Here is a 13,047-nt window from a genome sequence, read left to right as displayed (position 1 = left end):
ATATAAGCTTGCCCTAAGTTGGCCAGAATAAGTATTTGGGTTTCTCAGTGATGGGCAAGGCCATAAAGCTCCCAAGAGTTTGTGTCTTTTGTGATTGGCTACTAAGGCGGGTAGAGAAGTACCATCAGGTGGGAGCAGGGTTAGGCCAGTCTGAGCTCAGACTCTGTCCTTGGGCAGGGCTTGCCGTACTCCTGTGGGGGAGGGAGTGTGGTTCTTGGGCCAATGGGGTTATGTTCCAGAGGGCATTTTGTTCCATAATACCCTCTGTCATCAGGTAAGTAGGGGAAAGCTGGTAGCATTAGGTCTTACCCAGCTCCTGTGCAGAGGTCAGTTTTGCCCCTGCCAGTGTGCCCCATTAACAGCACTGAGTTTGTCTCCAGGTAGCCTGTGCTCAGCATTCAGACCTTGCCCCAGGCTATAAGCTTCCCTGCTGAGAAAGCAAGCAAGGCCTTCAGGCCTCGCCTCTCTCTGCCTTCAAACACTGTTGGCCTTGGCTCCTGTGCTACTCTCTGCAACAGTTCCCTTTCACCCTCAGATTCTGCTCTAGAGAGTTTGCATTCAGTCAAAATTATTACAAAGTTCAGTTGGAATCTTTTTTCAACCTGTGACACCTCCCAGATTCTGCTGGCTGCCTTCCCTGAGGGCCCTAGTGAGATATAGTCAGGGATGGAGTCCCTTGGCTTGAGCTGGAGAATGGGAGTGCCTACAATGCGCTTCCTGCTGCTGCTTCTACTTTTATATTTCACGTTAAATCAGTTTCAGCTCTAGGTAAGGCTAAATCCTTCTCCCGTAATCTGGATTTTCAGGGTCCCCAGTAGGGATGAGTGTCCGGAGGCAGGTGTTCCCCCTCACACACTTTGGGAACTCACAGTTTTTTGCCTGTCTCGCAGAATTTTTAGCAGTGTGCCATTTCTGTTAAAGGATCTATGAAATCCTTAAGTTTTCCTGGTACTTTACTGTAGTGGTTCTTGGAGCAAAAGTCCATGGTGTGAGTTTCCACACACTGCTCTGTCTGGACATCCAAGTGGAAGCCCCTTCCCTATTACCATTCCCAGCCTCTGCTAACCACCATTCAATTTATTCTGTATCTCCATGGAATCAATTTTTTTTTAGCTTCCACATATGAGTTGGAACATGCAACATTTGTCTTTCTGTGTCTGGCTTATATCACTTAATATAATATCCTCCCATTCTATCTTTGTTGTTGCATATATAGGATTTCATTCTTCTTATGGTGGAATAATATTCCATTGTGTATAATATACTACATTTTCTTTATCCAGTCATCTGTTAGTGGATACTTATGTTGATTCTGTATCTTGGCTATTGTGAGTAGCACTACAGTAAACATGAGAATGCAGAATATCTCTCTGATATACTGATTTTCTTTCTTTGGGATATATAGTCAGCAGTGGGATTGCTAAATCATATGATAGTTCTATTTTTATTTTTTGAGGAAACTCCATACTTTTTTTCATATTAGCTGTATTGATTTTCATTCCAACCAATAAATCACCCTTTCTCTGCGTTCTCACCAGCATTTGTTATTTTCTGTCTTTTTAATGATTATTCTAATGAGATGACATCTCATTCTGGTTTTGATTTGCATTTCCCTGATGACTAGCGATGTTGAACGTTTTCTCATTTATTTATTGGCCACTTGTATGTCTCCCTTTGAGAAATGTCTACTAATTAATGTCTGATATAAAAGGAGAAAGGAAACTGGTATTTATTAAGTTCCTGTTATATTCTAGGTATCATTTTATTTATTCCTACAGCAGCCTTATGATGCTGATGGTTCTATAGATTAAGATGTAGTTTACATCTCTAGTAAAGTGCAGAACTGGATTTCACATCTGCACTCTACTTCCAGTTCTGCACATTTTCACTTTTTTAAAGTTTGTGTTTAACATATGATAAATATGAAACATATGTGCACAGCCTAAACAATGATGATCAAACAAACCCTATTAAGGATATTAAATAGAACATTGGAAGCCCCTTGTGTGTCTCTCTCTAATTGTGTCTACCTCCTCCCTCTCTGCATTTAGAGGTAAATGTTCTTTTGTTTTTGCCATGCTTTTACCATCTATATATATACTCCTACAACATCTGGTACTTTGCGTGTTTTGTAAATTCATGTAAATGGAATTCTACTATACATATTCTTCAGTGACTTTCTTCTTCCATTCAATTTTGTCTTTTCATCTTAATCCAGGTTGATACATATAATTATAGGTTCATTTTTAATTTACATTGTATACTATAACCCACTATATAGATATGCTATAATTTTTTAATTGATACTACTGCTGATAAACACTTATGGTCTTTCTTGTGGTTGGTTTGCACAAATGCTCCAGGTGCACCTGTAAACTATGTAAATTCCCATTTGAGGATTCAGTATTCTGTAGATGACCATTAGATCAAGTTTGTTAATATTAGTGTTTAAGTTTTCTCTATCCTTGTGGTCTTTATGTACTTGACATCTGGAGAAAAATGTCTTAAAATTTCCCTCTCTAATAGTGGATTTGCCCAACTCTATTTACATATTCATCAATTTTCACTTTTTATACTTGGAATTCATGTTATTAGATGCACAAAAATTGATGGTTTTTGTATGTTCTTGATGAGTATAACCTTTAATCATTATTTAGTTACACACTTAAATAATGTAGTTTACCTTCAAGTCTGCTAAATATAATAATAATGTAATTACATCAGCTCTTTTGGGCTGGTAAATGCCTTGCATATTTTATATTTTAGGTGTGTTTCTTATAAATGGCATATAACTAGGTTTTTTTTCTCTTAACCTAACGTTTATTTTTCCTTTAAGATTATAATTTTGGTTTTGAAAGAAGAGAGAAAAAGTAGCCTAGATTTGCCTGCTTCACGGAAAGGATTATTTCTGGTTCTGAATAAGTGGTTCCATCCCGAGTAAATAGCTCCAATGAGAGAGTTAGGGGGACCTCATTCCCTTTAACCGGTCAGCCCTCTGCAGGTTACACTCTGGTTATGGAGCTGAGCCTGTTTCTTTCATGCACACCCTAATCTTAATATTGTATGTTCTTAGAGCCTTTTGAGCTCCAGAAGTTGTTTATAATTTTTTACTGTATGCTTATTTTTATCTACAAGTTTTTATTAGCGTATAATAACTCAATACAAAATTATTTTCACACATTAAAAATATTCTAATCCTCCCAGAAAGGATTTTGCTCCTTTTTCTAAATTCTTATTTATTCTTTGCATATACCTCTACTTCTATTACAACTCTTAATGTAATCTTTATTTTAAAGGACCATCTGCCATAATAAGTTATTAATTAATTGGAAACAGGGATTCTGTCTTACTGATAATTGTATACTTATGGCCTGATATTGTGCTGTTAATTGAGCCTTATACATAGTAGAAAATTAATAAAATGTCAGATGAAAAATGAACAAAGATGAATTAAGTGATTAAACACTAGCTGACAGGTGGTAGAATGCAAATATCACAACATTCTAATTCTGTACCTCCAGTCAGTGTAGATACTTAAAATCTTTCACTTTGAATTCTAAAAGAGCAGTTTCAGATATTGAAGGCAGTTTGAAATCATTGTATCAATCAGGATTATTTCGGTTGTAAGTGGTGGAAACTCAGCTTAAACAGGCTTACATAAAAAAATGAAAACTTCAGGGATTCAATCACAACTGAATTCAGGACTCTAAACAATTTCAGAAGAGCCCAGTCACTCCAACTCTCTCCATTTGTTAATTCATTGATTTCATTCTCAGGCTGTCCCCTGGATGGTTTCCCACTGTTCAGTTTTACCTCATTCTTAATGCTATTCCCAGCAGTGCCACTGAATTTTGAAATGTGCTTCAGTTGGGCTGAATTGGGTCCCTTACTCATTCCTGGACCAGTCATTTTTTCTGGAGATGTACAATATACTGACTGACTTAGATCTCTGTCACATGTTCACAGTTACAGTCGGAGGTGGAGTCACCTCCCCTCAAACAACATGCACTAAGAGTGAAGAGAGTTTTTCCTTAAGGAAAATTAGGGTGCTTTTGCCTGAAAAAGGATTAACATATATTGGACTGGCATAAGGCACAATGTGCCCATTTCCATAATCTTATCCATATCTTACTTTTAAAAATAAGAAAGCTGCATTAAAAAGTTAGGTTATTGCCTAAAGTAATACAGTTTCTTGAATGGTGCTGTTTATGTAATAAGCTTACAATACTGTATTATAGACTTTTAAACTGATAGTTTTTATATTGTGTTAAAGTATAGAAAGTATAGAGCAAAATATAACATGAAGGAAAGATTCCCATGTAGTATGTCACTCTGTTGCATTTCAGAACAAGATAAAAGTGACCTGAGTAGATTTGCTCTTTGGTATAGTTATTTAAAAATTATCTAAGTACAGTTAAAAATTAGATAAAACTTCTTAATGGTTATAAAATGACTAAAAGCAATCATTCAAACTATAATTCTAAAAAGAGACTTAGAACTTTGCTGGCATCTTGCATAATTAGGAGAACAGAACTTATTAAGAAAATGTTGCCATGTTGAATAGATGTTGTATAGTGTTTTCTGATTTAAGACTAAAAATAGTTAATTTTGAAAGGGTTTTCATTCAGAGAGCAATTGATTTTTAACAACATATATTTTGTTTAACAAAATACTTTTTTCGTCTTGAAATTTCTATTCAAATTCACACTCACTTTCTTCTGCAAATTCCTTTTCTCTTTTTATCATCTTGTATCAAAAAGGGAAATAAGTTGAAGAATATTCTTCAACTAATGAGTAATGAAGAACTAATACGTTCTTCAGCTAACAAATACTGAGTTCCAGACTCTGCAGATCTCTTAATAGATATTAAAACACTATTTGTTTCCTCCATCTGTTTTCAGACTTTGTGAACACCCTATTTTGTTTACTGTACTCTTATCAGTTTAACAATTGGACCCATTGCTTCCGTTTTAGAAACACTTTTTCTGAAAAGGTGTCTGGAGGTTGAAGAATAAAATACTGAGCAGATTATTTGAATATTAACTTACTGTTTAAAAATAAGTTTATCCCATGTTTTTAGATGCCCTGTAGTTTTCTGCTTGCCTATACTGCAACCCATTTTGAGAACTTCTTAATGGGAAAGGAATGGTTTCAAAGAGTATTGTCCATCTCCACATTAATGCTGATTTATCAAAATGTCAGTTGATCTGAAATTTCTGTTGTGTGCATTTATATTGCTTTTATAGGGACTCCTTGGAAATAGAGGACCTCCTGGACCTCCTGGTCTCAAAGGAACTCAGGTATGGAAGAAGTGATATCCAGTCAGCTTCAGCAAGGTTTTAGTTAAAATTTTCCCTTTTTATTTATTGTGGGCCTTCAGTTTTTGCTTAAACACCATCAGATTTCCAGTTACCATTTTATTTATTTATTTAGACAGAGTCTTGCTCTCTTGCCCAGGATGGAGTGCAGTGGTGCTATCTTGGCTCACTGCAGCCTCGACCTCCTGGGCTCCAGCAATCCTCATACCTCAGCCTCCCAAGTAGCTGGGACTACAGGTGCACCACCATGCCTGGCTAATTTTTGTGTTTTTTGTAAAGACACAGTTTTGCTACGTTACCCAGGCTGGCCAAACTTCTGGCCTCAAGCAGTCCTCCCACCTAAATGTCCCAGAGTGCTGGGATTACAGGTATGAGCCACTGCGCCCAGCCTTTAAGTTAACACTTTATTTTGCCAGTTATGGAATAGAATTAAGAATCATTTTACAGTGTTCTGAATTCATTAAATGATTTATGTTAGTGGTCTCCAACGGAATGTCTGAAGAATCTGAACCCAGAATCTCACTCATATATACTAGAATTTATATTTACTATTTGTGACTACTTAATATTTTTGAACCAATAAATTATATTTTAATTGAATTGTGAATTGAGCAAAATATTTACCAAATAAATAACATATACTATATGATTCCAGGGAGGTCTGTATGTATTATTCAGAAAACAATCAACTGCTTTTTAAAGGTAAATCAGTATGTTTAATAAATATGACTGTAAGTGGAGTAAAAACACTTACTGCTTTTTTATTCTCTTAGAGAATTATGAATAAAAGTTTTTAATTTTTTTCTATGTTCATCTTCAGTCTCTATCCACCCATATAGTTTTTGGTCCCTACACGAATGCACCAGGTTCACACAAAAAAACTAAAGTGTTGTGGGGTGATGGAGTTCAAAGTACAAGAAAATAAAAGCATTATTTTCATCATATCTCAGAATGAGCTTCACATTTAGAATAAATAGAGAAAATAAGAGTTTACATTTTTAAATACTCATTTTAGGCCATAATATGTTCTGATTTTTTTTTTAAGGGAGAAGAAGGACCAATTGGACCCTTTGGGGAACTGGGGCCAAGAGTAGGTATCGTATAAATAATTTTCCATAAGTGCTTTTCTTGAAAATAGCTGTTCTATAAATGTTTTTAACATCATAACATTTTACATTATAGTAAAGGACAAAAATGAAAACAAACTATGGTCATAAAATGCCCCGAAATAAAATAGGCCAATAACTGGAAGTCTCAAATATATTTTGAATGATGTTATGCCTACTACATAGTTACTTGTTATTTCAGTGGTCTATAGACTTAGTAATTTGTGCAAATTATTTACAAATTTCTCGAAATGTAATAGGAAGCTAAATGCTTTAGCCATTTTAGTAATATTCTGAGATTTCCTGTTTTCTAAATGTGTTAGTAAAATTATGGAAGGCTAATAAGATGTATTTTCTGCCAATTTTTTCATCAGACAATACCATGGGTAATATGTGAATTATTTGTTTTCAAGTTCTAGAAATGAATTATTTAAACATTTTTGGTATACATGACCAAAGTTTACCTTATGAAATGATTAAGGTGTATGTGTTACGTTTATTTTAAGAGGCATTAGACTCACATGAAATACATCTCATTTCTTTTCTTGACAACATCATAAAGTACTGGTTCTTCTTCTTTTTTTTTTTTTTTTTTTGAGATGGAGTCACTCTGTCACCCAGGCTGGAGTGCAGTGGCGTGATCTCAACTCACTGCAACCTCCACCTCCTGGGTTCAAGCAATTCTCCTGCCTCAGCCTCCCGAGTAGCTAGAATTACAGGTGTGTGCCACCATGCCCTGCTAATTTTTGTATTTTTAGTAGTGATGGGGTTTCACCATGTTGACCAGGCTGGTCTTGAACTCCTGGCCTCAGGTGATCCACCCCCCTCGGCCTCCCAAAGTGCTGGGATTACCGGAGTGAGCCACCATGCCTGGCCAAAGTACTGGTTCTTAAAATGCTTTTACATTTAAAAAGACTGTGATTATTTCTTTCACATTTTTACCTTACTAGCACATATATTGCTACTATCCCATTGGGGGAAAAAAAGAGTTTTCATTTTATTTTTTGTGAGAATTATATAACAGAAAACCTGGTATTTGAGCCCAATAAAATTGATCTTACTTAAAATTTACTTCCTTCGAAAACAGGAGAACCATATGAACTTCTGGTCTACACAGTCTTAATATTAATTATTATTGTTGTTGCTATTTGTTGAATATCAATTTGGGACCTAGTATTGCTGTAAGTATATGAATCATCTTTAATCCTGTAAACAACTCTGCAAGATATCATTCCTATTTTTAGATGTGAAAATAAGGTTTTAATATTACATGTTCAAGTATAACACTCTCAAAATCAATACGATAGAATTTAAGTAGGACAAGAAGTTATGATTCTGTTACTGATACTCTGAATCGCTTGATTTCAAAGACTTTGAAAATGTGCTGATACCAGATTCCAGTGAGATTCTTTCCATAATGTAAATATGTATAACTCTATCTTAATATACTACACAGTGCTTGAAAGAGTATTATTAAAGATGAAAGGAATGTCTCACTAAGGCTTTTACCAACCAGTGGAAATAAAAATAGAATTGGTTTTGTAAATATCATAGAAAAAATCTAATAATTCAGGTTCTTAACTATATTTCTTGTTCTGTATATCTAAATTAGAGAACAATTGGTATTTAATAGTAATAGGATGGTTTTCACTTCTTTGTTTTGCTTTTTGCTTGTTAGGAAATGATTCGATAATTTAGAGCAGGCAAAAGCAAAAATTAGAATGTTTTGACTAGAAGTCTTAAATACAGTTGTAAGTGGCTAAAGCTTTTATGTGTAGTAAAAACAGAATGTGAGCCAGAGGGTTGTTTTGTTTCACTTTAAGAAGAAAATATATAAGAGCATGTCTTAATTGACAACAGCAATAAAATCCAGTATAGCAGGGGTCCCCAACCCCCAGGCCATGGACTGGGAGTGAGCGTTACCACTTGTATTAGTCAAGGTTCTCTAAAGGGACAGAAATAATAGGATATATATAAAGGGGAGTTTATTAAGTATTAACTTACACGATCACAAGGTCCCACAATAGGCTGTCTGCAAGCTGAGGAGCAAGGAGAACCAGTCTGAGTCCCAAAACTAAAGAAATTGGAGTCCAGTGATCGAAGGCAGAGAAACATCCAGCATGGGAGAAAGATGTAGGCTAGGAGGCTAGGGCAGTCTCTCCTTTTCACATATTTCTGCCTGCTTTATATTCGCTGGCAGCTTATTAGATTGTGCCCACCAGATTAAGAGTGGATCTGCCTTCCCCAGCCCACTGACTCAAATGTTAATCTCTTTTGGCAACACTCTCACAGGCACACCCGGGATCAATACTTTGTATCCTTCAATCCAATCAAGTTGACACTAAGTATTGACCATCTAACTGCCTGAGCTTCACCTCCTGTCAGATGAGCAGCAGCATTAGATTCTCATAGGAGCACAAACCCTATTGTGAACAGCGCAAGCAAGGGATCTAGGTTGCGTGATCTTTATGAGAATCTAATGCCTGATGATCTTCTGAGGTGGACCAGTTTCATCCTGAAACCATACCCTGCCACCTCGTCTGTAGACTTGCTCTCCCCCAGTGATCTTATCCTCTATTTTCAGCTACTCACTGCTACAGTCCTACCCTTTACTTTGTCATTATCAGTGATAGCAACCTCTCATTTTCAATTTTAAACTTCTCATTCCCCAACCACCATCTTTCTTTCTAATACATTCTCTCTTATTATCCAATCTAATAGCCCCAATAGGAATGCCAATGCATTGATTCTGCTGCTTTTCCATTGTGTCTTGTCTCCTTTATGATCCCAAATTCCTCATCCTGCTTAAAACATTATAAATATTCCTTTGATTACATTCTGAATTCTATCTTCAAGCCTATTTATTCTTTTGCTTCTCTAAATTATTACTTTATACTTTCTGTTTCTTCAAACTCCGTTCAGGTATCTCTCATCCTTATTCTTAGCCTTTGCCTTGCATCCTACTTCCCTGAGAAGATTGAAGTAACCAGAAGAGAACTTACAGTTTTCTGCCATTGCATCTACCCACCTTCTTCTATCTATACTCTGCCTTCTTTCCTGTTGTTGTGGATGAACAGGCCATTTTTCAAGCTAAGGAAAACTTCCACTTGTTTACTACATACCCTGTCCTTTTGACTACTCAAGATAATTGATCCAACAATTCCCTCTGTCTCTCCTACATATTCTTTTCTCTATACAGAATCATTCCTATCAATATATAAAGCTGCTGTTATTCTTCTAGCTTAAAAACAAAGACAAAACTTTTTTGGTGTCAGTTTCCCTCCCAGGTGTTACCCTATTTTTTCTTTCCCTTTTCAGTAAAATTCCTCAAAAGTGTTGTCTATACATGCTCTTTCAGCTTTTCTCTTCCCTCTGTCTGCTTAAACCACATTTGTTCCCGCCACTACAATACAAATGATCTGATAAATACGATCAGTGGTTTCTGTATTGCTGGATCCAATTATCATTTCTCAATCCTCAAAGTCCTCTTATTACTCAATACTTCTATTTTTCAGAATTTGACAAGATCACTCTCTCCTCCTAGAAACAATTTCTTTACTTCCATGATTTTCCTCCTAACTTTCTGGCATCAAATTAAATATTTTTCTAATTTCTTCAAATTCTAAGTTTTGGAGTACCCCAAAGCTTGGCCTGTGGATTTCTCATTTCTATCTACACTCACTGGCTAAATGAGGTCATCCAGCCTAGGACTTTAAATACCATCAAAATGCTGGTGGTTTCTAAGATTATTTCTTCCTATCAGATCTTTCTACTGATTAGAAAGAACTTAACTGATCCAGTTAAATTCTGGACTTGTATAAATAACTACCACAAGATCTCTCCATTCAGATGTCTAACAAGCATATCAAACTAACATGTCCAAAACTTAGCTTCTTTTTTACCCTCCAAACCTGTTTTCAGTCTTCTTCATTTCATTTGGTCTGCTCCTCTTACATTAAAAACCTGAGATTTATTTTTGAGTCTTCTCTTTCTCCCACGTTTCACACATGACCTGCCAGCAGTTCCTGGAAGCTCTACCTTCATATTATATCCAGAATCTTACCACTCTGCTACCACCCTGATTCACACCCCCATCATCTCTCACTTGGATTATTGTACTAGACGTTTATTCGGACTCTCTTCTTCTACCCTGGAATCAAAGTGATCCTGTTAAAACTTAGATCTTAATCAGTTTTCTCCTTAAAGCTTGTCTAAGGCTTCTTGTCTCACTCAGATAAAAGTCAAAGTCCTAACTGCAACCTACAAGGCCCTACATGACCTCACTTCTCATCCCCCATTTCCTTCTTTTTTTTTTTTTTTTTTTTTTTTTTGAGACAGAGTCTTGCTCTGTCGCCCAGGCTGGAGTGCAGTGGCGCAATCTCGGCTCACTGCAAGCTCCGCCTCCCGGGTTCACGCCATTCTCCTGCCTCAGCCTCTCCGAGTAGCTGGGACTACAGGCGCCTGCCACCATGCCCGGCTAATTTTTTGTATTTTTAGTAGAGACAGGGTTTCACCGTGGTCTCGATCTCCTGACCTCGTGATCCGCCCGCCTCGGCCTCCCAAAGTGCTGGGATTACAAGCGTGAGCCACCGCGCCCGGCCCCATTTCCTTCTTTGACTTCATCACTTTACTGGTCTTCTCCTCTCAATTCTTCAGCTTCTCCTGGTTCCTCCAACATGCTACACACATTTTAGCTGTAGTGCCTGTGCACAGGCCCTTTTCCTCTGCCTGGAATACTTTTCCTTCAGATATCCATTTAACTTGTCCCTTTCTTTAGGGTTTTACTCAAATGCCACCAAACTGCCAACTCCCCCAGGGAATGGCACTCTCTGGGGAAGTTTGTTGAGGGTCAAGGGTCACACTCTTCACAGAACCCTGGGATCTCTCTTCTCTCCCTAGGCCTGAGGAAATAGCTTCTCTCTCTCTCTCTTTCTCTCGTTGTCATCAAAGACAAGTCACTTCTTACCTTCAGACTCTCTGAAAACTAAAGTAAGGATACAAGTAATCTGCAAAGAACTTTTCGGTGAGGGCCTCTTTCCTGGAATCTTATGAACACTTTCAATAAAACTCCCACAACAGTTTATATATCCCTTCCCTGCTTGATTTGTTGCCTTTCATATTACCACTACCTAACATACTATACATTTTACTTATTTTTTAAAACGTTGTTATTCTCACTAAAATATAAGCTCTATGAGGGCAGGTATGTTCAGTGCAGTCCTCGATCCTCTGCATCTAGAACTGTTCATGGCACATAGTAGACAGTCAGATATTCGTAGAATGAATGGCGAATGAGTATGATGAAATACATTTATCAAATAATTTTAAAATATTTAATTTATAAGAATAGTCTAAATTTCATATATCTTAGGAAACTTTCAAAAATGAGGATGACTAAACATATATACTTTCTTCTTTTATTCTGTTCTCTTCTAGGGAAAACCAGGTCAAAAGGGGTATGCAGGTGAACCAGGACCAGAAGGCTTAAAGGTAAAGCAACTGACTTTATTATTAGTTTTAAAATATAATTTTCAGAAAGATAAAATTATGACTTTCATACAAATATGAAATGAACACATCAACTTAAAAAGAACCAGTGAGATGTTCAAACTGTTACAAAGAGCAACTGAGAATCTATATCTTTATATCTATATCTACTTATATGCAGGTTGAGTATCCCCTATCTGAAATGCATTGGACCAGAAGTGTTTCAGATTTCAGATTTTTTTGGAGTTTTAAATATTTGCGTTATATATGCTTATAAGTTAAGCATCCCAAATCCAAAAATCTGAAATTCAAAATGCTCCAATGAGCATTTCCTTTCAGTGTCATACTGGTACTCAAAAAGTTTCAGATTTTGGAACATTTATGATTTCAGATCTTCAGATTTCGGATGCTCAATCTGTGTATCTGTGATTATGTCTGTATCTGTATCTATATCTATGTATGTGATTTAATAAAGAAATGTTAGGATAAGATTTGTGTGTTACATACAGGGCAATAAACCATAACTTCTGGGGTTATCAATTCTACTGGGTAGATATCTGCAAGTTTCTATAACTTTACTAAGTCTGGATCTTTTAATCACTAGTAAACAGTGAGTCTAAGTATATTCACTAGATAATCACTGGGTAACCTTCATCACTTTATGATATTAAAAAGATATATCTCTCACTATTTACTTTATTTCCAAGGTCTTGGATAATTTTTATAACACCAACAAATATAAAGTAATGCAATGGTTTATTACATACACAATTGAGACCTGAAAGAAACTAGCTTATAAGAATTGGTAAGTTTTGCAAATTTAAAATTTAACTATGAATTGACATAGTCACAGCATTATTACTAAGTTTCCTAAAGCTATTTTTTTATATTAAACATATCATTTTTATGATGCTGGAACCTAAGGAAAAGCTAAACAACACTCTTCAAACTTGTTAAAGAAATATGAGCTGAAGTATTTTTTAATGTATCAGTATGTATGAGGCTAAAGTTATCCTGGGGCATAATATGTGTACCTGACTCTTTCTCAAGTTACATATAAAAGTCCTCTGAAAAATAGGATTGTAGTATTTATAAACAAAAGGCTTAATCAATTCTCCTTTACTGGGATTAACAAT

General features: G+C 36.0%; 1 protein-coding gene across 1 annotated transcript in view; it reads left to right on the top strand.

Moving 5' to 3' along the window:
- Nucleotides 1-13,047, top strand: part of COL24A1 (collagen type XXIV alpha 1 chain) — a 486,748-nt gene that overhangs the window by 264,242 nt on the left and 209,459 nt on the right. Inside the window, exons 23-25 of the mRNA XM_063624268.1 lie at nt 5,247-5,300; nt 6,364-6,408; nt 11,861-11,914. Of these exons, the coding sequence (XP_063480338.1) occupies nt 5,247-5,300; nt 6,364-6,408; nt 11,861-11,914 (153 nt within the window). The remainder of the gene's footprint in view (nt 1-5,246; nt 5,301-6,363; nt 6,409-11,860; nt 11,915-13,047) is intronic.

The sequence above is a fragment of the Symphalangus syndactylus genome, chromosome 12 (assembly GCF_028878055.3).
Source record: "Symphalangus syndactylus isolate Jambi chromosome 12, NHGRI_mSymSyn1-v2.1_pri, whole genome shotgun sequence".
In the NCBI taxonomy this organism is placed as follows: Eukaryota; Metazoa; Chordata; class Mammalia; order Primates; family Hylobatidae; genus Symphalangus; species Symphalangus syndactylus.
Note: the sequence above shows the minus strand (reverse complement) of the source record. Positions and strands in the feature narration are given on the sequence as shown.